A 26,262-nucleotide genomic window follows, 5' to 3' on the forward strand; every position below is an offset into this window, starting at 1 on the left:
TATACAATGTCACCGTGGCAATCCCGTGATCATCCCGCAGAAATTTTGCGGGGTTCGGACCTGAGCCCCGGACTTCCGATTCTCAACTCCGTTCCATCAAAAAGTACATTTTCACTCTTTTTATTCCAACGCATCTATAAATAATGCAACCAAGCAATTTGAATCAAAACCGATAAAGCCATACTCACTGTCTCTCTAAATATCAGACCACCATGGATAGCACTACCGACGGCTCTATCAACTTTGGCAAAAACTATGCCGTTCTAAACCTGGACTGGATTGCGGTGCTTATCGACGCCGTCAAAGACACCCCTGAAGGCCAAGCTTTGATTGAAAACTTGGCCAAATGGAACGATGCCGTTCATTCGAGCGCGTCTCGTCCTCTAACCATTTTCTCTACACTCTCTTTCTATCCGGGCCAGCCAGAAGTCCAACCCGGTACTCCTTTTGCCAACCTCATTGCCCCCTTCGGAGAGTTCAGACACGGTTCCCCCGAAACCCAAATCTACAAGGCATTCAGCCTGGATAGTCAAGATATTGTTCTCCCAAAGACTAGGTGGTCCGCAACGACGGGAAGTGTACTGGAGCAGATCTTGCAGGCACATGGTGTCAAGACGGTTATCATTGTATGTAAAAGAAATCCCATCGAGGTCAAGATGTACTAACTAGATAGATAGTCAGGGTTGACTCTTTCTGGCGTGGTGATGGCTACGATTTATCGGCTTTTTGACTTGGACTACAATGTCTATGTTATTAGGGAAAATGTCTTGGAGTTACCCGTTGAGCAGCATTCGGCATTCGCGAATGTTATGCTAGATATGTTGCTGCCAAAGATGGGCATTAAAGTCATTTCGGTGGAAGAGGCAATTAATGCTTTGAGCTGATCTTCATGTGAGGATATACTAGATGGTATTGAATGTAATTTTCTATGTTGAGTTGTATTTTCCAGAGCATATGCCCTGCTTGTAACTCATTTGGCTATTCGAAACCAGTATACAAATCGAGGCCACTATGTATAATGGTGAAAATGAACTAAAATCCAGGAAAGCACCGAACCACGCAAAATGAGAAGGAAAATAAAAGGTCATGGCTTCAGAGCTCAAATCAGATCATGTGACGAGGAATCTTGTATCCGGAAGCCAAATTAGAGTCCGAGCTCGGACCCACTTCTCAGCTCCGACACCTCCGTCACTTCCGATCAGAAGGAGATCAATCCAACTTCTCCATTACAAACACCAAAGACACCGGCTTAAGGATAAGAAGGATCGCGGTCAGCGACTCCACCACAAGTACTAGCTTCAATGACAATGAAACATTGATACTGATGATGAAACCCTCAAGATACTCCACCTCCAGGCAAAAGGCCTGTCAGCGGTGTGCTAGTGCGAAAGCTCGGTGCGACCGCAGATCTGGAGGGAGGGAGCCATGCTCGAGATGCATGCAGCGTGGCATTTCATGCTCATATGTGCAGGATGATGCTTCTGAGCGGAATCCAACAAGTCCGGTAGCGCCACCCAGTCCATTCTCGGTGTCGGATTCCTCGCTTACCGGCCTGGGAAGTGGCGTTCTGACCATGAGTAACTTGTCAACTTCGACACTACCGTCATCTCTGGGAACCGGAGTGCTTGTCAACACTCAGAACGAATCATCTGCTTTGGAGGATGTCTTAGACTTTTCCTCTCTTGACCTGTTGTGCCCTATCAATGCCGATGATATTCAGAATCGTTGGATCCAGGCATATATTCCGATGCCTGGACAAGCAGTCAAGAACTACCCTGATGGTGTTAGATCATATATATACTTGACTCTCAGGTCATACTCTGCGATGGCTGTCAGTGGCCGGGGGACTCTGCCCTTCATTCATCCCAAGCAGATGATCGCGCAGCCAGCCGGTTCACCTCTCACTACCTGCCTGAGCTTAGTACGAATATGCTCGAACCAGCTTCGTGGAAGCAGTCAGGCGGCAGTTGGTGTTCTACGTCGAGAAATACAAACTCTGGATCAAGATCGGGCGAAATACACCAGTATTGGTCTGTTTGCCGCGTTTCAGTCTTACCTGATATACTCCATGGTTCTGTTCTTTATACTCGGACAATCATGCGATGATGACTTTCGCGCTATAATGACGAGCCTCCAAGAGCTAGCCTGCGCTTCATCTCGGCAAGGGTTGATATGTGCGGCTGATCAACGACGAGCGCGACCGAAGTGGGAAGAATGGATTATAACGGAGGCCAAGCGTCGGACACTTTACGTTATGTATTTGTTCGATAGTATCCTCTCTAGCCAGGAGGGTCTTCCTACATTCCTTGGCACTGAGCTACGAGGTCTGCCTGCTCCGGCCAGTAAGCTACTGTGGCAGGCAGGAACGCGGTATGAGTGGGAGAGGGAATATAACGTACATATGGCGGACTGGATGGAAGGATGTCTAACCATTGACGAGTTATGGCCCACGCCTGATGATTTAGGGGAGGTTGGGGTTGCAAGGAGGCGTGCAAGGGTGGATCAGTGGCTGCAGAACCTTGATGAATATGGAACAATGCTTTTCGCCATTATGAGATGTACTCACGGCGACTGATGGATGCTGTTCGTATTCGAGATACACAGAGTTGTTAGTGCCCTATTCAAAAAGATTCACCATCGTGATCTTCACGGTACGTACTTGGATTTATTCAGAAAGCCTCACGTGGCATTTCACACAGGGCAAGATGACTTAATATCCAGCCTTCCAATCCCAGGTCTTGATAAGATCGTAAGATGGAGTTTCATAAGCAACTCCTGTCAGAAACACTTGTTGTGGGCCTTTCCCTATAGGGAAGCTCGTAGACCTTTTCTAAGCCGTAGGGTGCAGTTCCTTACCTGAACAAGTATCACTGGAATTTGCGGCGCAGCACAAAGCAGGGTTCTGGCTTTGGTCAGCGCATTAGCTATGCAACCGGTGTTCTTGGTTTGCAGTAACCCAACCAATCAGCATGTCGTCATTGTACAATCAGAGTGCCATGAAGTCGTGCGTGCCGGCTGCGGCCCGTCGCTTCCTGGCCCCCACTGACTCTGGCCCCCACCACAGTACCCTCACAGTGGCCGATGATTCTGCCTCGGGAATCGCTGATAAAGAGCGCCAGACCATGGCGAACAAGCAAGCTGGCGGTGGCTTTGTATTAGCCCATCAGGAGTGGTGAAGGTACAGTTATTATAGTGGTTATCTACTCCAGATCTGTTATTTGTACGAAGTATCCAAAACCAACCAAAGAGATGGTTTCATCCAATACCTTGCTTCCACGCTTTATAACCCTATCACTCTTTATGTTTAGCCTGCGTGGGAGGTAAAGTTGAATCATTTGTCTGCCTTGAGTACTCACTGCTCCACCATGCCCTCCCTCGAATCGAGACAAGTAGCTGTCATTGTCAGCTTCGCAATACTGAATGCATTGGCTCTGATAGCCGTGGGTTTGAGGTTCTACGCTCGGGCCTTCATACGGAGAGAAACCCAAGCTCATGATATCCTTACCATTGTCTCGTTGGTTATGCTCATAGGTTACACAACCTGTCTTCTAGTTGCTACAGTCAAAGGAGGCGTCGGTATACCTCTCACTCAAGCTATAGCATCTGGGCTTAGCATCATGAGCGTGTTGAAGGTGAATATGCTTTTATCCAAGACCACCAGAGCTATGTGGCTGACGAATACACCGCATGTAGACTTTCTTTGCCTCCCAGCTATTCTGGGCAATTGGAATAGCCTGCTTCCGTCTTGCAATCCTTGACCTCTACATTCACACCTTCCCAGTCCAAACGTTTTGTATCGTGGCATATGTACTAGAAGGAATTATCGTGCTGTATCTCATTGGTAGCATTGCCACCACACTACGTCTCTGTCGCCCATTAGCATACTACTGGAATCCAAGCCTCGAGGGCTCGTGTGGCAATGCAGTGACTGCGGAACTCGCGGCGGCCGTCATTAACATGATCCTTGATATCATCGCCGTAATACTGCCAGTACCAGTTATTTGGAAGTTACAAATGGCCACCGAGAAAAAGGTCGCCGTTATCGCCACCTTTGGCCTGGGACTAGTGTGAGTCAGCTCACATACCTCACCCTGCTGGGGACGTTGCTGACCGAAATCCAACCAATAGTATTTCTGTTATAAACCTCATCCGTCTCATGAAGGTCTTAGACTGCACCTTGGATCAAGACCTTACATACTGCACGGCTGATAGTGCCATTCTAACTGTGGCGGAAATGGCAGTTGGGATCATGGTGGCCTGTGCACCCACCTTTGGCCCGGTCATTTGTCCTAGCCGCAGAAGACGGTTCGCAAAGCAGCATCAAGGCCTCAGTTGCAGCAGTCACGCCAGCGGCGGTCGGTGGCCGTTGAAGCGATCGAGACAGAATACTACTGCTTCTTCTCCTTCTACTGCTGAACACCACCCTTACAGACAGTTTACATCGGTTCATTACGATGCGAGTCTGGAAATGCAAAGTCAGAACTCTCGGACTGGGCTTGTTCAGAACATCCATCGGAATAAACATCCCAGCGAAGATTCCATGCCCGCAGGCGTTAACAAGCTTAGATATGATATAATCAACATGTAAACAAGCCTGGAGAATCAGCTCTCTATCAAGCGACTTCAAATCAACCAAGCTATAATTACAGGCGAATAAAATACAAAATTCCATAGAAGTATAAGGCCTAACGCGCCTTTTCTTTGCCCGATCGCTTTCCAAAAATCTGTTTCCGTTTCTCGGCCGGCTTTAGAATCTAACAGACAACAATTCACCGATAAGCATTCGTTCTACTGAACCTCAATAATAATAAAGACACATATACGACTCACCTTAAACGAGCACATAAGATCCTCATCAATATCCAGCATAGCCCCCGAATTATCAAACTCGCCACAATAATTTGGCGCACTGAAAAGAGTTATGAGCTGCCGCTTAGCGAAGAACTCATATCCATCCTGAACACACTCATGAGCGCGGCATATAAGGTCGAGATCATGCTTCTGGATAAACCGATGAACCACATCAGGACCGAAAGTAAACGATACACCACGGTCATTTGGGCCCCAGCCCAGAATATGCTTGCCCGGGTCGGCCCAGAGGAGGTCGCATAGTAAACCCTCATCGGGGATCTTATTGACGATCAGTACTCATCCTGAACAGAAAACGGGGCCAGGAGCATATGATATGACTCACATCCGTAGGTCGCATAATGCGCCGGATTTGGTCCATAGAAGTCAAGTCCGGGCTAAGCCCTCCATGCATACAAAATATCTTGTCTTCTATAATAGCGACAAGAGGGAGACAGTTGAAACAATCGATGAATGTCTTCCAAAGCCTGACATTATACCTTCGTTTACATTCATCATAGAATCCGTAGATGCGATTGATGGATGCGCATTCATGATTCCCTCGCAAAATGAAAAAGTTCTCCGGATACTTGATCTTGTAGGCTAGCAGGAGACAGATACATTCTATGGACTGTTTGCCGCGATCCACGTAGTCACCGAGAAACAAGTAGTTGGATTCGGGTGGAAAACCACCATATTCGAATAGGCGTAGTAGGTCGTAGTATTGTCCGTGGATGTCGCCGCAGACCTGGTGGCTATCAGTAAGCATCTAGTAATTTACACTATATATGTGATGCCAAAGGTCTTACCTTGATAGGTCCCTCAAGTTCTAGTAGTATCGGTTGTGTGAGGAAGATCTCCCGCGCCATGCGGCAGAGATATTCGATTTCGGCCTCGCTTATTTCAACAGGTTTGCCTGGTCGTGACCCTCTTACTGCTACTAACCTCTCAATAAGAGCATCCAAGTTCACGTTGTCCTCCGCTGCCATGGTGTTGACTAGTGATCTATAAGCAGCTCTGATACCAAGGGACTCCATCTATCGACAGCAATCATTGGCGGGGAAGTCTGGGGAAGATGGAGGCTCTGGCCCAGAACAGCAGGTATAAGTACAATATGGGAATAGAATCTCAGAGAAACTTTTCAGTGTTTCAAGCCAAGAATATATCCATACCACCGGGTTGATCCGCTTGTGATAATGTTCCTAGGGAGGTATTTGACAATCGCGATGGATCGTCGACGATATGGGCCAGTCACGTAAATTGCTGCTCGGAGAATCCCAAGGCCTTCTGTAAACACGCTTACATTGGTACCGAAAGAAAATAGCAACAAATTAAGATTTATCTTGGCTTCAAGGTGAACTCCGACTAGAATGTCGGAGTTGAGCCTAGCCAATCATGATTGGCAAATCCTCACAGGAGGTTACTAATGCCGCCACCCTTAGTTATCCCACGGACAGGGTTCTACCATAAATAGTTTCTGCCTATTCAAAGTATTCCGGAACAGTTTCGTTGTTCATGCACTACATTCAAGTATCTGTTTTTATAAATATCTGTTTTTATAAACTCTCGATATCATCTTGCGTTTACCAATTCTACTTACACGTAGTCTTCTTCGCAGCGAACAATGATAGTTGACATTACGAGTAGGCCAGATAAGCAGTCGAAGCCAAAGGGATTGGACTATCAGCATACCCGAAACTTGGACGCATTGATCGAGCAATTGATGAATTGTATAACCTTGTCAGAGGATAATATAGAGGGATTATGCGATCAGGTACAGTGTCAATAGCCTTTATGACCAGGCCATTGTTGACATTCTCTCTAGGCAAGGAATTTGTTGCAAGATGAATCAAATGTACAGCCAGTCGTGAGTCACCTGACTAGCTACCAGTTCCAGTACACAATATAACAGCCTTAATGATCATTTTAGTCCAGCCCTGTTACAGTCTGTGGCGACATTCATGGCCAGTATCATGACCTGATCGAGCTTTTCCGAATAAGTGGACCATGTCCAGACACCAATTACCTCTTCATGGGTGGGATACCAATCCTAAAGCTGCAGTCCGAGTATCATGTCTCTAATATCCCCACACTTTGCTAGGTGACTACGTCGACCGCGGCTACCATTCCGTCGAATCAGTATCCCTCCTCGTCGCCCTCAAAGTCCGCTACCCCAAACGCATAACGATCCTCCGGGGTAACCACGAATCCCGACAAATCACTCAAGTATATGGCTTCTACGACGAATGTCTACGGAAGTACGGCAACGCCAGAGTATGGACATTATTCACAGACCTATTCGACTACCTCCCTCTTACCGCTCTTATCGATAATCGCATATTCTGTCTCCACGGAGGGCTAAGCCCCTCTATTGATACTCTGGATAATGTTCGAAAATTAGACCGAGTACATGAACCTCCTCATGATGGCCCAATGTGTGATCTTCTCTGGAGCGATCCTGATGACAGATACGGTTGGGGTATTTCGCCTCGGGGCGCCGGGTATACATTCGGACAGGATATATCTGACGCGTTCAATCACAATAACGGTCTCAGTCTTATCGCGCGAGCACATCAGATGGTAATGGATGGGTATCTTTGGGCACATGATAAAAACGTGGTTACGGTTTTCTCTGGTATAGGCTAAGACATTGTTGAAAATGGCTTGGAACGTGCTAATCGGTAGGTTCTAGCTCCGAACTACTGCTACCGTTGTGGCAATCAAGCGTCTATACTGGAGGTAGATGAGCAACTCAATTACCGATTGTAAGACTGATGAATGCGATGTGAGCCCTCTACGTTGCTGACTTTGGATACCAGTATACAGTTTGATCCTTCGCCACGGACTGGAGAAACTACAGTGCATAGAAGGACACCAGATTACTTTTTATAGCTGCCAATTGGCCTACACCACCGTGTATATTAAGCTTTACTATGTTTAGAGTTGAGGTTTCTATTATATACTTCGATTCACTGATCTTGCCGGTGGCAAATGTACTAGAGGTGTGGTATTAGATGGGATTCCGGGCACAATTGATGGTGTGTTTATATCAATTCAATGTTTGTTTGGGCTTGTCCTCCGCGCTTGGCAGAATATATATTTTTGTTTTTAGACCTCACCAATCAACGAATACTTATGCCACGTTGTTGTAGTCCCGTTTATTATAGCCAAAAGAAAGTAATATGCAATGTGGTTTGGAAAAGAAAACCCGAAGCAGCGGCCTTGGAATCATTTCCTAGCATATTTTCACAGTTTCGAGGGCCAGGGAGATGACCAATTGAGTTCTGGTTGCAGTGTTTATGTTTGTACAGCTTATATAATTATGCAGAATATACCGAGAGGTACGATGAACAGGCAGCCGTGCGTTTGATTGGCCAAGGGAAGCTGCCTAAAATGAATCTCTTGGCAGTCAACTCCGATCCACGGATCTTCGCGTGGGTCATGATAGGAAAGCCACTCCCAGGGTCCAAATCTTATCAAGCAAATTCCCACTTAGGCTAAGTATTCTTAGTCTTGTGGTGCAACTGAGACATACTGTAGGCTAGTCAGCGCATTGAACTAATATCTTGCTGCACAAGATGCCCCGCAAAGCAAATAAAACTCATCTAAATTTCAGAGCTGCCGACTGGGACAACTTCGTAAATATCTCTTTGTACCTGAACGTTTTTAACCGTGAACACTCTATCACTCTACTCGCTTGTCAGAATGCCCAACCCAAATCATGTTGATGGGTTCTCCTCTTTGCCTACAGAGATCTTCGAAACGCTTCTGTCTCATTTAGATCTCGACTCGATAAAGGCTTTGCGTCTGACAAGTGGAAGTCTCGCTAGAAGATGCATCGGTCCCCGATTTCTAGAGTCCATTCAACAACCTGTACTCGATGTCTCGTTGGAGAATCTTCGGTCTCTTCTTGCCTTGTCTCGTAACCATGATTTGAGCAAGAAGATCACTTCTCTTACTTTTTTAGCTACGATTATGGACATTTCCGGATTGGAGCGAGACATAAAAAATGGATGGTATAGTGTCGACGATTTCAAGGCGCCCACCCTTGAAGAAACCGAATTCGACTTTTCTCCCGAAGAACTTTCCAAGGCGAAGGATGACCTTAAATGGTTAAAAAAGCAAAAAGAAGGGAGAGAAACGGAGTCATCGAGCGATGTAACTGGACTCCTTCAACTTGCGCTCGAAAATTTGGGAGATCTGGATTCCATTCACTTGAATAGTGCGGTTATCAGAGGCCCAAAGCAGAGAAGGTCGCTTAAGTATGGGGAATGGATCCCGCTGTGGACGAGAGCCTCAAAGGTTTTCTCATGGGTTACAACAGCACTAGCAAAGAGCCAGGCCTCGGTGAAGACATTCGACGCCTATCAAAGTAATCGCGAATGCGGCCTCGAAGCTAGCAATATCGACCGTCACGAGTTGACACATGACCCAACGGAGCATGTATGGTCTTGCAAGGCGTTAGAATCACTCGAGATGAGCATCTCGGGAGAGGTACAAGATGCCCTGGACTTCAAAAGGAAATTAGAAGAGGAAGACGAAGAGGACGAGGACGATGACAGAATCTACGAAGAGGACGACCAAGCAAATGCTAGGAAGGAATCTTGTACTTCTCAGGAGAATCAGATTGAACTATCGAGAAAACCTTCGTTCTTCCTCAGGTCTGCGCCCGGTCTTCGAAAGCTTGAACTCTCGTTTCGTCGTACTGCCGAACTAGATTTGAAGTTCAAAGAGAAATACGACTGGATCATTGACAGTATTGCCCGTGAAGCTGAGTTTCCAAAGTTGGAGGCGTGTACCTTCACTGGATTTCCGGCCAAGGGCGAATCAATCCTGCTTTTTCTTGAGAAACATCCCGGTCTTCGTTCATTAAGAATTCATGAGTGCCATTTGAGCAGTGGTTCTTGGACTCCAATATTTGCTTATCTGGAGCAATCAATGCCTGAACTCCAACATTTGAGCTTCTCAAATTTGTTTGGAAAGCACATGCAAAATCACAAGTACGCACAAGCACAAGAGCTGAACGAGGATTTCGGCAGGGACAAGAGAGAGGATGACTGGCAGGAAGGCGATGGTTTGGTTATTTGGCATACTAATCCCAGACCCCGTTGGACAAGATACACGTCAACTACAGGGAGCGGTGTACACACCATAAGTTTCAATCGCGAGGAAATAAAAATGGGGCTTGTTTCCCGGCCTCTAAATCCTGGGCCAGGTCGAGTCAAAGGCTCCGCTGAGAATTGGCGGTGGCGGAAGAATCGGCTCACACTATATGGACCTCTTTCATAGGTCAATAAGTTGTTGCTCTAGGCAACTTTTGTTCTTCTTTCCTTTTTTTTGCCTCGCCTAGATCCGTCTGAACCACTGTTAGAAGCTCCGTGATTATGGCTTGAATAAAGACAAACCCGAGCAGTATATGGCTCATTGAAAATTATTTCGGAGATGCCCAGACGATAATGATTATATTAAGGCACTAAGCAGGTGTGATGTGAGATGTAAATATATGATGGTCTTGCAATAATAGTGGAATATCTAGTCCGAGTGGACGCAGACCGCACCACGGATTACAATCGACTAGCTTGAAACTGGAGCCACCATAGTGGATCTGTCGGATGACGGAATCTTCTCTAATGCTTCTCTTGCTTTTATGCCTTTCTGCGATCCAACTAATTACTGTTTACCTGTCTCTTTTCAAAGTACTATTCTTCAATATAATGGACAAAAAGTGATAATCATGATACACTCCGTGAAGTTTTACGAGCATGTCGTCAGGGGTACATATGTGAGGAATGAGAGATCGTAAGCCTACTAAAATATACAAGAACCCAACTAAACATATATCACCGCTGATTATTCTGAAGAAGCCCGAGTATGGTTTCAAAGGAAGCCTGCAGATCTGGATCCTTAGTAGTATACTTGATTCTCGTCTGTGCCACCTCCGATTGGCTCTTGTCTCCGAACTGTCTGCACCTGTATCCAGCAGAATTTTGACAACCTCCTCCTTGGCAAAATAGGCGGCACAGTGTAAAGGTGTGGCCCATTCTGGGGAAGTCGTAGTTGGATCCAGATCCTTACTAAGGAGGAACTTGGTCTTGAACTGCCCATCTACCACGCGCGGACGAATCACGTCAAAGAAGAGGCTTGGTTCTATCTTGGCTCCGTATTCGACAAGTAGGTCAAACAAAGAAGTGTCATCTTCGCAGGCGATCTCTAGTGCACTGGCAAGCGGAGCTACCTTCTTTGGTCCGCGGCGATTAGAATCAGCTCCTCGCAAAAGGAGTTCACGAGCTGTGGCAGCATTCAGGAAACTATTTGGATTGATATGTTAAGTATCACAATTCCGTCTTGTCCTCTACGGATATTTGCGATTAACTGAAATGAAGTGAACGTACCGTAAGAGAGGCTCTCGATTGGACGTGGTACGGTTAGGATTGAGACCACGATCGAGGTAGTGGCGAACTACATCGGGATGTTGCTCGCCGTCTTTTCCACCAAGGGAATTTATCGCAAAGCCCGTCATTGGAGCGCCAGCATCGAAAAGTGCGGCCTCAACATCCGGATGTGCCGCAGCGGTAGCGAGACTGAGTCCTTCCTCAAGGGTTCGGGTGGGAAGCCCGCTAGCAAGGGCCTTTCGCACTTTTGCCAGATTACCTTCCATGCATGCGGTGAAGAATTCCTCGGTGAAAGCAGCTCCGGGTGCCATGATGTCGAAGTATTGGAGTCCTTTTGTGGAAGGGCATATGTACGATAGGAAGAGGGGTCCATCCAAATTGTATTTATGCGTTAAAACACAGGCGGCGGCAGTAGCGGAGACCAGTAACAACGGCTATTAATGTACTATCCACCAACTGGACCCTGAAGAATCAGGTACGCGACTTCCGCTGAATAGAAAGATTCCTGCGATAGGTTTCTCCATCCTAGGACGAGGATCATCACTATTATTCTGTGTTCGGTGTGCTGGTATTTCTCTAGGCGTAAGTTGTGTAGCTACTAGCGCATGGACAATTGAGCGGCCTAAAGCAAGCTAAGGTAGCCTGAATAGAAGTTGATTGGTAGGTGAGATTTGCGACCCAGCTTTACCCTGGGCGTTCCGACAGAACACATAGAACCACAAAATGATCTGAGACCCTGAAGGCCTGATCATCTACTAAGGCCACACTATTGACAGTTCACTCCACTCATGGAGCCCTCCTTGGCCGCCCTAAGCAAAAGGAGTAAAACAAGAGCGCCGAAAACCCACAGCGTATTTGATGATTTGTGGAGGATAAACCAAAGGTCAGCGCAGCGCCGCGGCTCGATTCTACCGAAAAATGCGCTAACCACGGTAGAGACACCCAATCGGGATAGTAGGCTCCATGGTTCGGTCATGGGCCGAGGAGCAGTAAAGCATAAATTCTAAAGTACTACCTAGAGCAAATCTGCAGTAAAAGGAAGTATTCAGATTTACGCCCCTCAAAACCCCTATTCCTCCTTCATGCTGAGTCAATGTCATTCAGCACCACAAATCACGCTTTGATCTATAATTTTCAAAAGCATGCCTCGAGGGTAACCTTCGGGGAGTTCGCGGGCTCTCAGCAGCGGTAGACTGTCTGCGAAGGATTTCGACACTGGACCCTAGGCTCGCTACTAAACATGCACATCCGGACATAGTAGTGGCTTTTTTGATGCGGGTGTGTCTATGTCTTCTAGTGCAATAGGTTGTCTCTGTGGACATGAGGGGAGACAGGACCCCGGCGTCATTCGCCTCTACTTCGATCGTGGCCTGGAGCCTAGAGATTGTATAACAACTAACGGCGAGCCTCTTCTGCGGTAAATATACTGTGAATCATTGTTAGCCAGCATTGCAAAGACTAAGTCGTTAGTAATGCAGGTTTTACTCGGTTGACTGCGCCCGGGAATTACTCGAGAGAGGTGTCGACCCTAACCGATGCGGTCCAAGGGGGATAAGCCCTCTTGCCAGCTCTTTGGAGATAGTTCATGAGGACGGCGGAACTACATTCGACTTGCTTGTACAATGTGGGGCAATAATGGATCCCAGTCTCCTGTTTGATGCTCTTGTTTGGAGCAGCGATGCAGCTATCAAATTTCGTTTTCTTCTCTCCAGAGGACTTGATCCTACCACGACGATTTCTGCGAAATGGGGCACGCCGCTACATGTTGCAGCCCTTTTCGCCAATGAGGAGGGTATAAGAATACTCCTCGATCTGGGAGCTGACCCGAACTCCCGGTCATACTGTACAAAGTTCAAGAACAACAGCCCTGTGGAAGTTGCCAAGTGGAAGATGCGAGCTTCTCATGAAGGCTCTTCTATGAAGCGCACGTATCAAAGTGTAATAGAAATTTATGAGTCTGAAAAAGGAGGGCCCTGTTGTTTGCCAGTTGCTGTGTCGGAGAGGCCAAATGCTGAGAACAGTACGAAGCCGCCTGAAACGAAGAAGGGGGGGATAGATGTACAGCGTGCTAATGACATTACGGGTTGGTCGGAATCTTCAAATTTGTGGAACAGAATCACTAGAGCGTCCCGCACGGGGCCAAAGCACCAGGGAGAGGCAAGCTTCATTGGATGGTAATGTTAGCAGCCGAACACGGAGTCGGACCAAAAATGTACCATAATTAGATGTTTGCCGTATGGTTCTACCTGTGATGGCTTCGAGGATGATGGGTTGCCCAGGGCATTCAGACTTTTTGATAATAGTAAAAGGTTATGCGCGTGCGAATACATGGAAGTTATGATCAACTAGTTAGTCTAAATTAGACTTGAGTGGTGCAATAAGAGGATGTGCGGGAGTAATATCAGAAAAAACCTTCCTTTCATGGTCTCCGATTTTATGCTCATTTAATCATACTTCAAGGTTCACAAAAATCTGATGATTGGGATATATTTTACTCAAAGAGGCATCTTGTTTATGGTATTACATAGGTGATCGAATGAGGCAGGAGCTACGTTATGGATCCAATAGGTGGTTCAGTCTTAATGATTACTCCCCATAACCCGCATTACTTGGTGAAGCATTGACGCTGAAACTACACACGTATTCAGGGGACTCTCTCACACAGTTTGAAGAATTTTTGCGTCAATTTCGAGGGTTTACCTCTGTTGGTATTTTGCCCCTCACCTGGTTTTGCCTAAGGAACGAGGCAATGGTGAGTAGTAGCCTTTGAAGCCGTATGTGAACCTAGACGCGGGCTTGGCAGGAGGCTTAGATGGTGGCTTAGACCGAGCCTATATAGCCTAAATGTAGCCTTAGTTCGTGGATATATTGAGGCGAGTCGCCGTGTACCGCAAATCTTGTACCTACAACTTCTCGGCCTCGGATTACTTTTGCGGGTGACTGACGAATACGTCAGACTGTACGTCACTCATGATGGCCAATACGGCAGGATTTATCCATACCGTGCTGCCTTTCGATGGACACTACATTCGACTTCTCAAATTCGAGTCTACCGCCCCTGAAGAACCTCTCAAACTTTCTCTCAAGACATGCAAATTCGCAGAGAAACCCGACCACAACAGCCTCTCTTATGAATGGGGATCCACCGCAGCTGACCAACTGATCCTCGTCAACGATCGGCTCTTCTTCATCCGGGAGAACCTGCACAGCTTCCTGAAGGTATTAGCCAGGAGTGCTTACAGAGACACTTATTTTTTCGCGGACGCAATCTGTATCAATCAGAATGATATCTCTGAGCGTAACGCCCAGGTCCAGCGAATGGGCGATATTTATGCACAGGCAAAAATTGTGCTCGTCTGGCTTGGACCAGCCACAGCCGAGAGCGATCTCATCTTTGATGTGTGCATTGATTTGACAGTAAACAAATCCATCGTCCCAGCTAAGCTGAGGAAGAATAAGGCACAGATTGACGCCCTGGATACGATATACCAACGGTCCTACTGGACCAGGCTGTGGATAATCCAGGAGCTATTCCTGGCACGAAACATCATCTTATTTTGTGGATCAAAATCGACGGCGTGGTCGGCGTTTAAGCAGCTACCGAGGTGGAACAAGCGCGAATTTGCCCTTGGAGGCTTTACGGGAGTTGATATGGTTCTTGAGAGCACACCAGCCGGTCGCCATGCAAGGGATATTCTAGATGAGTTGGACAAGAGGGATCAGGGAAGAAGCACTTTTACACGGATAGGACTTGTGGACCTGATTCTGAAATTTGGTCTGGCTCAATGCTCCGATGTTCGTGATCGTGTATATGGCCTACTTGGTCTTGCTAGTGCATCTAGTGCATCCAGCAAAGCCGAGGAAGGACGAGGACTTGAGGTCATTGTGGACTATTCGGAGAGCCCAATGTGCCTATTTGTGCGCCTTCTGCGTACCATGCCGCGTGAACTCCGTATTGGAACCGCACTGGAGCTCTTCAAAGTTCTGGAGCTGCAGCGTGCTCCTGAAAGTGCGATTATTGGAAGCATTCCCGATACAGACTTGAGTCTATCTTTCGAGATTAGCTTCACCCATATAGGACATCTCAGGAATGTAACTCAGTCCTATGACAAGTACCTGCACCAACTCCCGGCAGGAAAAAGTTTCGCGCAGATACAAAAAGGCGAAAGGCAAAACGCTATGGCAATCTATGGCGGTGGGCCTCTATATAGTATCATGTCGTATGACAGTTGTGTAACCGCGTCTGGCGCTTGTGGAGGTGATGATGTCTTCCTTCTGGAATGCACCAACTTCGTCCTAATCCGACATTATGATGAATGGGGCGGTACGTCGGGTTACATCCGAGGTCTTCTCTGCAGCGGAAAAAGCGAGCAAAGTATCCAGAGAGCAGGCGAAATTCTCGACAGCTTCCTCCCCCATTTACCGTTCATCAATGGTAATTGTCTCAGGTCTGAGAGGCATACAATATTCAAGCTGGCGGGCCCGGCTGACTTTGTCTATGAGGAGCTGAGTCTGCGACAGATTATATTGCTCCTGACATATACCGGACAACATAGTGATTATTGGAGTCGGCAGTTAGAAGCTTCTACTAAAGAACTCATGAGCATCAGGGCGGGCTAATCTATGCTAAATATTTATATACTATCAACGTCCAGTCTTTTAATCAGAACATGTGAAAGTCTGTCGCACATTAGGTGCTGCTCCCATACCCGTATCCAATCAATGCCATCAGTGTAGAAAAGATCATGAGCGGAGGCCGGTGCGGAGGGATCCTGGCTGGTGTAGTAGTAGTAGTAGTGCCTCCCTATGTAAATATGCTTGCCGTTGTGGTGGCTTCCATAAATAATAAACATCAATGATTGTATGAAGTAACATCGCAGCCAAAGGACTTAAAGGAGCTTCAAACAGCTGACTGCAAATACATACGTTTTTAATTACACACACAGACTTAGTTATGATTTCACCCGCACGTCACTCTGGTACGGTATCCGCCAGGTTGATCTGGGTCGGCTAGCATAGTACTAATCTCATTTCCATTGTGGTGTCGACAAACTTACCCAATACAAAGGTTTTTACTAACATGTTACTGCTTATGACGGATTAACTTTTTCTTCTCGTTCTACATACCACACCGACCCACCAACGACGAAAGAGGACCTTGACTTCGCTATCGCCTACTTGTACGATAATTACGCTGCAAAATACCAGTGTTGACCACGATAATATACTTCCATCGGTATCTTTCTTAGACAGAGTTGAGGCACACATGGTTTTGCTTTTGGTTCAGAAGTCTACCTCATACCATCAGTACGACCCAAGCGACACCCGCTTATTACGAATCGCTCGATAAGAACATCACCTAACCTCTTGGCTCCTTTCTACCATGGCTTCTTCAGCGCGTACGGCCGACGGCAAGCCAATTTCCCGATTGACAACGCCTGTCAAAGTATTGAAAAAGAGAAGCGAACAAGCCAGGTACCAATTCTTGAAACTTATAGAGTCTGTGTTTCGACAAAGGCAATTGCAAACGCCACGGCGAAGCGTACCACCGGAGTTAATTGAAAGAATATTGGGCCTGCTGACCACCCCCGACCAGATTTGCTTCGGGTTGAGTTGCAGATATATCTTCGCTTGTCTGGAGAGATACCTTAAGACGCAAGGAATGAAAATTTGTGAGCTTCTCCCTCCCGAAGAACGGGTGATGCTATGCCCCAACGCCAAGGAAAAGCCTAGAATACAGCTACTTCTTCGGCTTAAGAATGACCGCTGGAAATATTGCCATGATTGTTCGACGCTTCATCCAAGCGCTCTCTGTCGCGTCCGGCCGCAAAAGCCATGCTGTTTCAAATGCTACTTCCTTAAAGCAGATTTTCAATGTATGCCGTATGCGGGCAAGGTCGACATCTGTCCATGCACCAGTATCACATTTCGCGATAAGCTTCATTTGATACGACAGTGTAAGGACACTCAAACACATATACTACGTCCCGGCGAGATAATATTTGGTGATAATGTCCCATTGAATGCCGACAGCAGGAAGCCATATGGGAATCTCAGACATGACTGCGAGTTTACAGGCCATTCTTCCATCGGGGTTCGAATTAGGACTGATTTTTGGCTTTCTGAGATGGACATGAGTTTATGCGTGATTAACCAATATGAATTCAAAACACTTCACGAAAGTCCATCAGTCAGCTTGAGCACTATCCCAGTGTGCTCATACAAGGATATAAAAAGCTGGGTTAGGAGAGTCTTCCATGATGGTGGGTCGAGCTTTAGAGGCTGGGACAAAAGCCGCTCTACGCGCTTAGTGAAGCATCGTGGCTGGGAAAGGGTGAAATCTTGGGAAGATACATACACATCCCAGGTAATGATATTCAGAAATCTGGGGAATTGGAAGTGGCCTAACAAAGATTGGACTAACCACAGCAATCACTGATGTAGTACATGTTTCTGTTATTCTGCGCATCTGATGTATACTGTGAGATTATCCTACCTACCAGCTATAGCTCTAGCTTATCCAAAAATGCAGTATATCTGTACCAAATCACTTTTTCTAAGATTCATTGTCGGGGGATGAGACGTTCTATGACTCTACCCTCGTTAGTCACAAAAAACCGAATACCCCACGTACATTCTCAGAATTGACACTAATCCACAAGACGAAGGGTTTGAGCTACGGCAAGACCGAGCCTAGATCCGTCGATCCTCGGACCGCTATCCGGAAGTTACTCTGGAATAGAGTGGCAAACTAGTGCCATGCATGACAATTCCGGCCCCATCCTCACTTTCCGGTAATACGGAAACAAGGCGCCCTGCCTGAAATATAACATCGCTGTATACACTTCAAAGAATGCACTCCAAAATAAACACCGATCTGTCCTATAGATCGTCACTATCAGAGCCAAAATGAATTCAGATATATTCCCTGAGCCTCCATCCGATACCATCGGTAAGTCTTGTACCCCTGGCCGCCTATTAAGGACTCCGTACTCCGATGCGGTGCGCTAACCGGTCCGACAGATTGGTCTTCCCTTGGAAGCCAAAGCGTTGAATGTACGTTGTCTCTCTCGCTGACGGCCTTGCAAGTCATGAACTTATAGCATTGGAGCTAAGATTTACTACAACTGATATAGTTCCCACTTCTCATGTGGAATGCACCTACACCCCTACAACAAGCTCCTGGAGCGCACCCACAGTGATCAACAACCCAAATCTTCAAATCAACGGCTTCGCAGTGGGACTAAACTACGGAGGACCATATTATGAGTCCCTTACCGGTAATTTATTACATTCTTCTCTTCTCAGCAAAGTAATTCAGCACTGATTTCGGCTTTTGCTATAAGCCCGACGTACGCGAGATAACCGCATCCTTCTCTTCCGGCCCCACGATCATGCCCGTCACTTAGCAGATGCTGCAGCGGCGGTAGGCATGACGGCTGTTCCCGAGCACATCTTCCTAGAGTGTGTTAGGAATGCAGTAGCAGTCAATACTTCCTATGTACCTCCGCCTCAGACAGATGCGGTGCTCTACATTCGCCCGCTTCTGTTTGGCCCTAGTGTTCCTCGCATTCGCGATTCTCCGGCGCAGTATACTTTCTGTGTGTTTGTGCGGCCGGGTGTGGTGTATCCGCGAACGGCGGCGCAGAACGCAATAGTTCTGATCGATGATGGTGCTGATGACGTTCCCACTGCAGCGGAGACTCAGAACTGCTCTGGAAATAAAACTTGGGATGAGGGGTGGAAAAGGGGGTTGGAGGATACAGGGCAGCTAGATGGTCGACAGGCAGAACGGGATGGATATAGTATGAAGCTCCGGCTGAAAAACACCCGACATGGGTCATTCATTGATGGGTTCACAGCGTCTGCATTTATTGGGGTGCAGGAGGAGCACGGTAACTATACGTTGATAGTACCGAGACATCCCAGCCGGAGCATCATTAGTAATTCTTGCGTTGCGATTGCCATACAACTTGGGTGGAAGGTGAAGGTTGGGCCGGTATGTATTCTGCTGAACTCATGGGTACCCTCGCACTCTTGGTTATTATTCTGCTGCCAGTGGAGTAACTACAAGGAATGGCGCTAATTCGATGCCGTTGCAGATTTCGGTCGATGACATCGATACCCTGTCCGAAGTCATTGCCACCAGTACATGGCACTGGCTGCTCCCCATTCGACTGATTTTCAGTCCATCGGCCCGGCAGACAGTAGTGTACCAAGCTGGGTCTCATCAGGCAGGACCTGCGTGTCGACTGCTGCGCATTGCTATTGGAAAAGTCATGGGTGGGGAAGTCTCGGACGTATGGCAATGGTGTGTGCCACTGACGCAGCAGGATCAATTTCCTGGCTGAACGGCGGCATGGGTGGAGTACGGGTAGATCTAGGCGCATTAACACGCTCCCCGCCGTTTGGAGTCGAGCTGAAATTCCATTCCTCTTTTTTTCTCCGTCGCTGGAAGATGCCACGGGGGCCATTGATTCCCGTGGTCTAGCTAGCTTTCCTCAGCTGGTGCTTGCCGTCTCCGTTTAAGAGGGCTCATGTAGGTGTTTCCTTCCTAGACCCCTAAAGAGCATAGATTTATCCTCATTCCGTGTAATTCGGTAGATGGCATGGTATCTGGGCCCTTACAAATTCGGTGATCAATGCTAAAATGCATCACGGCGATACTCGTGCAGCAGCCTGTCCTACATCAGTTTGCAACTGTCCTGGAGTTCCCTCCCACTGGTATTCGATAGATGCCCTAGTTGTTAATGATACTCGTATAGGTGATTACTCACACGTATATGGCCACCGGTCGGGTTCGCGAGGTCTGGGCCATATCAGCATCGCCAGTCGAGCGATGCGAACATCCTTTGGGAAACTTCGAGCTAGCCACCGCTGGCGAACGTCATGCACAGTCAATTTCCTCAATTGTTTCTCCTCTGAGATGGACTGGCCAGAAGGAATACTCTGAGTCCCGGACAGTGTTGTTTGTATCAGAGAGAGAGGAAGAGAATGAGCACGAAACACCGAGTTAGTATTTCGGCTAATTGTCATCCGATAGCCGACCGAAAGCACCGCAGATCAGAGGGGGGTACGAACGAGGAGCTGTGCTGGACCGGGTGTTGGAATAGGCCAACCCCTGTGAAAATATTTTCTTTGGCGCTGTCCTAGACCAGGGTGTATGGGGCTGGTGTGGGTCAGTGGGCCGCGGCTGAGACTCACGGCCAGGCCCGGCCCTAAGAAGTGGCTGGCTATGGTCTTCCCAGTCCGATCTAGGTGGCGTTCAATAGTAGATGACCGGATGAAATTGGAGACGGGAAATCTAAACACCGATTCCTTGATTATATTTACCTATTAAAGGAGGTGTGTGCGTGGCGTGAATAGCGTCGATGCAGTGGGGTGTGCCCGGTCATCCAACCTGCATGGTAAATGTAACGTTGGTCCGGGGTGATTCACCTAGTGCTTCGGTCGGCGCAGCACTTAGATTCATAGTCGCTTAAAAAGCCTTGGCTCATTCTGGTGCACATATCCGGGTAATTGGCTTGGGGAGCTCTCAGGGAGCCTGCCCATCGCACGTTTGTGGGGTTCTGTGGCCTTTGAAAGCCCGACGACAGATAGTTTATGTCTGTGGACAAACACGGCTTGAACCAAAGGACACCTCCACCGGTGACTACTAGACACACGTTAGGGATGGCAAGCCGCTCTCACTGGCGACCGACGTCATACAGCAGGTTATTATCAATCAAACATTCCAAGTACCTGCGAGTCTGGCCAAGCCCGCCAATAGCGCCAAATGGGCACAGTTGCCCGTCGGTACATGCAATCCACGCCTGTCTCTCCGTCAGCCGTGCGATTGGTCGAGGGCGAGCAGGTTGCCTCTAATGCTAACCTCATTGGATGGTAAATCTCTCGACCATCTGTCATTACAAGAACATCTCTCTCGTGTGCGATGATCGGAGATACGCGATGCACTGCTGCAGTGACTGGACCCGCCGTCCCCAACATGAAGAGGCAGGCTGCCCTGGCAGGAACCAGACCCCGCCCTGCTCTTTCTCTGTCTGTCCCGATCAATCATCCCATATACTGTGTGCAGTCATAGGGATTTGCCCCTGTGATGCGCTTGATATTTTCTCATTCTTTGCTTTTTGCCATCACGGCCAATCCCAAAAAGACCACTTTGGGGATTTGGAAGGCTTTGGTGATGGCACAATGATCGGAGCGCAAAAGCATTTGAGACTCATGTTGGGCTTGGTGGGGCGGACTAGGCTGGGAACTATCCCAGATTAATTGTGAGTAACCAAATCCCGAGAGGGGAAGTGTGAACACTCGTAAGGTGCATACACTGTTCCATGTTCTCGTGCCAAAGGTAGTACGCAACTCTCCGAAGGTGGCAGCGCCCGCCTTTTATAGACCTGTTGTTCATCTTTCGATTGCGTCTTCGACGAGACTCTTTGCGTGATCTTGCAGTCTACAGATATCTGCTGTGTCGTGATTGAAGCCAACAGCCATCATGAATGGAATCCGTAAGGGTATTACACGACGAAGAGGCGCATGCGAGCCGTGTAAGGCGCGGAAGACAAGATGTAAGTTCCCAGCGATGTCCCGCCTCTTGCTATCTTCCTTATCTTCCTCTTCCGATATGGTGGATCTTGCCACTTTGCAATATAGCATGATTCCACTCCTTTTTTGTTCTCAAGCTGACCAAAAATCAACACCGTAGGTGATGGAGGTAATCCTTGCATGCATTGTCGAGTAGGTTCCCACCTTGTCCTCCCAGTCATTCGGTACGCATGTCTTCATCCTGACATCACCGCTTTCAGAGGAAGGATAGCCCTTGCATCTATTCACAAGGTCCAGCATCAGCAAGGTCCATCTCCACCCCTTCGCGGCTCAGTCCTGGCTGGAGTCTATTCGACCGTGACCCAGATCTGCCGTTACAGGACTCAATCAGCCCTCAGGAATGGATGGAGACAATTGCTCCGAGTTCTTTAGACTTGTGCTGTTGGGAACTTCCCGATGTATCATGCAACGCTTGCCCGGACTGGTCGGCTGATGGCTCGGTCCTAGGAGGTCCATCCAAATCCGAGACAAGCCCTGCTACTCTGCCTCCGCCTTATGGTGACCCACCAGCGGCCAGTTTGGATCATGAACAAGGGGGTGACAGGACATTTTCTATCCATATGGTAAGGTTGTATTAGATCGTGGGACTAATGTTGCAGTCAAAGCTGATTTCTGACAGCTGCAAAAGGAGTTTCAAAGTACGGTGGCCCCCGCAAAATTCGATTTTAACTGGCATACTCATCAAGTACAATAGCTCGCCAAGTAACTCCAGGCTTCGACATTCCGGTACTGTATTCCCCTTTTTTTCTCGACGATGATCATCCACGCCGCGAAAAGGTGAAACGAGCCGCAAAGCTTCTTAACTGCGATATTGTGGGCGATGAGATGACATCCTACCTTTTGTCTGAGGACCACAAACCATTGCTGGGACCAATGCTCGAGAGTGAGCCTCGAATCAGTAGCTACATACAAGGTAAGGAGCATCTAGCATCCAACGATCTTGCATTTAGGTGGGAGCACAACCAGGGTACTGATGACGTCCAGCATGTTTTGAAACACCCTGGTAGGTTGCCTACGATTTACGGGGAGCCTCCTGGACTTAGCTGATAGCCTGCAGTTCTGGTGTCAATATGTTCCTGACTATGGCAAGTGCTCAGGAGTGTGTGGACGCTGTGCTGAAGTCCGACTGCTCCGATCGAGCCACGGTGGTGGTGGCCTATGCCGTCCTGTCGTTGGGCTGCTATCTTGTAAGCATACATTCGGGTATCAAAAGTGCCGTGGAAGGCATGTCACGGGCCACTGGATATTTTCGACGAGCGTTGTCAGAATCGAACTATCTGACAATGGATAGCGCGACTGTTCGGGCATTTCAGGCAAGTGTTCTGTCCCGGTTTCGGTCGATACAGCTAACCTTTCCATCCAGGGGATTTTGATCATGGTGAGTTGGCTTAATGGTGAAGCCCATCCAAAAAAAATTAACCTGTGGCAGATTATCTTCGCAGACAAATCCGGTCATCGCACCAAATCCCGTCTCGTCACCCTCGGCGTCCAGTTCGTGCAGGATTTGGGACTTCATAGCTCTCGGCGCCTGCGACAGCTTTGCGCCGAGGCCGACGAACGATTGCTTAAGAATGCCTTCTGGCATCTCTATGCCATTGAAAAAGCCGACGCGGTGAACAGAGGCCGATCTTCGGTGAGAGTCCTTGCTCACCACAGAAGTATAAGATGATCTAATATTCACTCTCTAGATGATGTGCGACAAGCTCACCGACTATTCGCCCAGTGATGGATTCCACAGCCCTGATGAAGCACGGTTGACGCTTCAATGCTTATACGGGCGTGTCTGCGACCGTGTGATAGATTCGCTCTATAGCCAAGCAGCCCTCCGAGCGCCAAGAGCTGGCATGTGCCGTCAGATAGAAGATGCATATTGCCTGGTTCAATCATGGCTTGGTATCCTACAGACATATAGCAATTCGCTCAATTCTTCTTCGGAGCGCCTCTCTTCCCTACAGGAGCACATGGAGTCAGAAATGCATTTGAGCTCCTATTTTCTTACATTCTTGATTCACGGAAAATGGCTCCAACTCGCGCAGCAGGGACTGGCTACTGAGGAGAGAGAGGCCTATGAGCGAAGTAAGGTACGATGTCTCGCTGCTGCGCGGTCGGTGTTGGAACAATGTAGCCAGCACACCCATGTCCAGATGCTGGCTAGTATGTAAGCCCACCCCAATAATCTCGTTGAGAAGCTAGTCGACTAACCTCGAGCTAGGAGGTTTCGCTCGCTTCCGAAAATCGCGGCATGCATTCTCGTTCTTATAGGGCAATCGTGCGACCGATTGGATGAAGAACGGATGTACCTGCACATGGCGTTTGGATTTTATAGCCGTCTTGCCATCTTCATGCCTGTCCAGATGGGTTTGTTAATGCAGTTGATGGATGTATCGGCGTAGCGATGAATGCGAGGCGGGCGGCTAACATATGCAACGCGAATGAACATCGAAGTCAATTACAAACTTAATGTCCACAAGCAACTGAAATTTCGCTGTCGTAGTAGAATAAACGATGATCTTAAGAAAAGAAATATCTGAGTAAAAAAAAGTTTTAAACAGTAGTCCGTCGATCACTAATTCTTATCTTATCACCCCAAAGGTAAACCTCCAAGGTCCCTAATTCGTCTGCTCAAAAAGACCGCAAATCTTGGTCATTTCTACACAATCAGTCCTCAATTTTGCCAAATACCTTCCCATGATCCAACTTCCACGAAATAATGTATCTATCCAACACTTCAGGATGCGGGTATGTCTCCAATGATGTGACCACAACACCGAGGATGTAAGACCTGCCCGATACAGAAGCTTCTTTGAAATTTCACCCACTAATAACTGACAATCAGAGCCGATTTCCGAGTCCTCCCACTTCTCACGATCGGCTTCGCAACCTACCAAATCGACCGCACAAATATTGCCAGTGCGCTAACGGGAGGTTTCGCATCGGACATTGGCATAAGCCAAGACATCATCAATCTAGGAAATCAGCTAATGTTCTTGGGAGTGATTGTCCTGGAAATACCGTCCAATATGGTTCTACAAAAGGTACTTCTTCTCTTACACTATCTCCTGCATAGACGTTATCCTGTGAATTCAATCAAGCTCAGTGTACATGTACTAGGTTGGACCCCGCCGTTGGATCAGTGCCCAAGTTTGCATCTTCGGCATCATTGCCGCATTGCAGATTTTCATTCGGAATAAGACGGGTTTCCTGCTTACGCGAAGCATACTGGGTCTCGCGGAGGCCGGGTATATCCCAGCTGCTATGTACACTCTTTCAACGTGGTATACGAAGGAGGAGTTAACGAAGCGCATTGCAGTTTTCTTTTTTGGAATGTTTGGGGGCGCTGCGGTATCGCCGTTACTTGGTGCTGCTTTGCTCAAGTTAGATGGGAAGGGAGGTTTGCATGGTTGGCAGTGGATATTTTTGCGTGAGTACTGGTTTTTTCCACCATTAGCCGTTATCGAACTTTACTGATATCAGTAGTGGAGGGAATATGGTCGGTCATTATGGCGATCGCTTTGTTCACACTACTGCCGGAGAGAGAGGGAAGTGCTAGTGAAACCTCTGATGAAGAGTCTGCCTGCAAATCTCAGTCATGGAATGGGACCACCCCTAAAACGATTCCTGTCAATGTGGTATGGGAAACACTCACAAACTATACCAAATGGCCTCATTTCCTCGCCACAGCATGTGTCTTCGCTACCTGGAGCCCCCTCACCACGTATACTCCGACTATCATCATGTCACTGGGGTTCTCTCGCATCCAGGCAAACGCTCTCGCTGCAATAGGGAGCTTACTGACTCTACCCGTCATTGTCTTCTTCGCATCTCTGAGTGACTGGTCCCGCAGACGGGGGATAAGTGTTATGCTTGCAATTGCTGTGTATCTCGTCGCACTCATTCTGTTGAGGGTTTTGCAGGCCCACGTCGATAGATGGGGACGGTTTGGCCTCTGGACGACTGTTAATGGGCTGGCGGTCGGGTATCATCCTGTTCATAATGCTTGGATTCAGGTTAATTGCTCTAGTCCCGGGGAGAGAAGTGTTAGTGTGGCGTGAGTTTATAAATCCAGTTTGATATCTTGCCGTGATTACTAACCTGGTTGGGTAGGATGTGTACGTTTCCCCTGTTTTTAAAATTGGTATGTGGATGCTGAACATGATTTCTAGTTGTCATGTCTGCTACGGCTGGGCTCATGGCCGGGACGCAGATCTTCCGACATGATGATGGTTTGAATGGGTAAGTGTCCATCATGCAAGACAAGGAGCTACATGGTCTGATGCGACATTCACAGCTATCCGAGGGGTATACTGACCATGATATTTTTGGTCTTATCCGGGTTAATCTTGGTGGCTATTCAGAGTGCGATTTACCGCTCATTGAACCGCTCAAGCAAAAGTAGGATCGTCCAGGAGACTTGATGGAT

General features: G+C 47.8%; 11 protein-coding genes across 11 annotated transcripts; 9 read left to right on the forward strand and 2 right to left on the reverse strand.

Annotated features, from left to right (window-relative positions):
* Positions 1–212: 212 nt before the first annotated feature.
* On the forward strand, positions 213–884 carry AtWU_03503 (cysteine hydrolase; the record flags this gene model as incomplete). The annotated part of the gene is made up of 2 exons (XM_035498615.1): positions 213–626; positions 678–884. The coding sequence occupies 2 exons, from the start codon at positions 213–215 to the stop codon at positions 882–884; spliced, it is 621 nt and encodes a 206-aa protein (XP_035354508.1).
* A 443-nt stretch (positions 885–1,327) lies between these two features.
* AtWU_03504 (Zn(II)2Cys6 transcription factor domain-containing protein) lies at positions 1,328–2,575 on the forward strand (the record flags this gene model as incomplete). Its single annotated transcript, XM_035498616.1, has 1 exon — positions 1,328–2,575. One exon carries the CDS (start codon positions 1,328–1,330, stop codon positions 2,573–2,575), a length of 1,248 nt encoding a protein of 415 aa, XP_035354509.1.
* A 790-nt stretch (positions 2,576–3,365) lies between these two features.
* On the forward strand, positions 3,366–4,588 carry AtWU_03505 (putative integral membrane protein; the record flags this gene model as incomplete). Its single annotated transcript, XM_035498617.1, has 3 exons — positions 3,366–3,632; positions 3,694–4,067; positions 4,129–4,588. 3 exons carry the CDS (start codon positions 3,366–3,368, stop codon positions 4,586–4,588), a joined length of 1,101 nt encoding a protein of 366 aa, XP_035354510.1.
* Positions 4,589–4,685: 97 nt separating this feature from the next.
* AtWU_03506 (serine/threonine-protein phosphatase) lies at positions 4,686–5,837 on the reverse strand (the record flags this gene model as incomplete). Its single annotated transcript, XM_035498618.1, has 4 exons — positions 4,686–4,754; positions 4,831–5,130; positions 5,195–5,596; positions 5,658–5,837. 4 exons carry the CDS (start codon positions 5,835–5,837, stop codon positions 4,686–4,688), a joined length of 951 nt encoding a protein of 316 aa, XP_035354511.1.
* Positions 5,838–6,472: 635 nt separating this feature from the next.
* Positions 6,473–7,740, forward strand: AtWU_03507 (serine/threonine-protein phosphatase; the record flags this gene model as incomplete). Its single annotated transcript, XM_035498619.1, has 6 exons — positions 6,473–6,622; positions 6,674–6,715; positions 6,779–6,884; positions 6,950–7,483; positions 7,541–7,613; positions 7,668–7,740. The coding sequence occupies 6 exons, from the start codon at positions 6,473–6,475 to the stop codon at positions 7,738–7,740; spliced, it is 978 nt and encodes a 325-aa protein (XP_035354512.1).
* An 813-nt stretch (positions 7,741–8,553) lies between these two features.
* AtWU_03508 (uncharacterized protein) lies at positions 8,554–10,137 on the forward strand (the record flags this gene model as incomplete). Its single annotated transcript, XM_035498620.1, has 1 exon — positions 8,554–10,137. The coding sequence occupies one exon, from the start codon at positions 8,554–8,556 to the stop codon at positions 10,135–10,137; it is 1,584 nt and encodes a 527-aa protein (XP_035354513.1).
* A 551-nt stretch (positions 10,138–10,688) lies between these two features.
* On the reverse strand, positions 10,689–11,551 carry AtWU_03509 (ankyrin repeat domain-containing protein; the record flags this gene model as incomplete). Its single annotated transcript, XM_035498621.1, has 3 exons — positions 10,689–10,744; positions 10,810–11,156; positions 11,241–11,551. The coding sequence occupies 3 exons, from the start codon at positions 11,549–11,551 to the stop codon at positions 10,689–10,691; spliced, it is 714 nt and encodes a 237-aa protein (XP_035354514.1).
* A 2,662-nt stretch (positions 11,552–14,213) lies between these two features.
* Positions 14,214–15,860, forward strand: AtWU_03510 (HET domain-containing protein; the record flags this gene model as incomplete). The annotated part of the gene is made up of 1 exon (XM_035498622.1): positions 14,214–15,860. One exon carries the CDS (start codon positions 14,214–14,216, stop codon positions 15,858–15,860), a length of 1,647 nt encoding a protein of 548 aa, XP_035354515.1.
* Positions 15,861–18,149: 2,289 nt separating this feature from the next.
* On the forward strand, positions 18,150–19,591 carry AtWU_03511 (branched-chain amino acid aminotransferase; the record flags this gene model as incomplete). Its single annotated transcript, XM_035498623.1, has 5 exons — positions 18,150–18,192; positions 18,264–18,296; positions 18,377–18,520; positions 18,587–19,239; positions 19,343–19,591. The coding sequence occupies 5 exons, from the start codon at positions 18,150–18,152 to the stop codon at positions 19,589–19,591; spliced, it is 1,122 nt and encodes a 373-aa protein (XP_035354516.1).
* Positions 19,592–21,732: 2,141 nt separating this feature from the next.
* AtWU_03512 (Zn(II)2Cys6 transcription factor) lies at positions 21,733–24,235 on the forward strand (the record flags this gene model as incomplete). The annotated part of the gene is made up of 11 exons (XM_035498624.1): positions 21,733–21,805; positions 21,943–21,974; positions 22,043–22,405; positions 22,462–22,480; positions 22,537–22,755; positions 22,827–22,845; positions 22,900–23,155; positions 23,206–23,220; positions 23,272–23,475; positions 23,531–24,000; positions 24,055–24,235. 11 exons carry the CDS (start codon positions 21,733–21,735, stop codon positions 24,233–24,235), a joined length of 1,851 nt encoding a protein of 616 aa, XP_035354517.1.
* Positions 24,236–24,552: 317 nt separating this feature from the next.
* Positions 24,553–26,257, forward strand: AtWU_03513 (MFS general substrate transporter; the record flags this gene model as incomplete). The annotated part of the gene is made up of 7 exons (XM_035498625.1): positions 24,553–24,617; positions 24,679–24,877; positions 24,954–25,263; positions 25,320–25,890; positions 25,947–25,951; positions 26,006–26,075; positions 26,131–26,257. The coding sequence occupies 7 exons, from the start codon at positions 24,553–24,555 to the stop codon at positions 26,255–26,257; spliced, it is 1,347 nt and encodes a 448-aa protein (XP_035354518.1).
* Positions 26,258–26,262: the final 5 nt, after the last annotated feature.

This window comes from Aspergillus tubingensis (genome assembly GCF_013340325.1).
Source record: "Aspergillus tubingensis WU-2223L DNA, scaffold_5, whole genome shotgun sequence".
Classification (NCBI taxonomy): domain Eukaryota; kingdom Fungi; phylum Ascomycota; class Eurotiomycetes; order Eurotiales; family Aspergillaceae; genus Aspergillus; species Aspergillus tubingensis.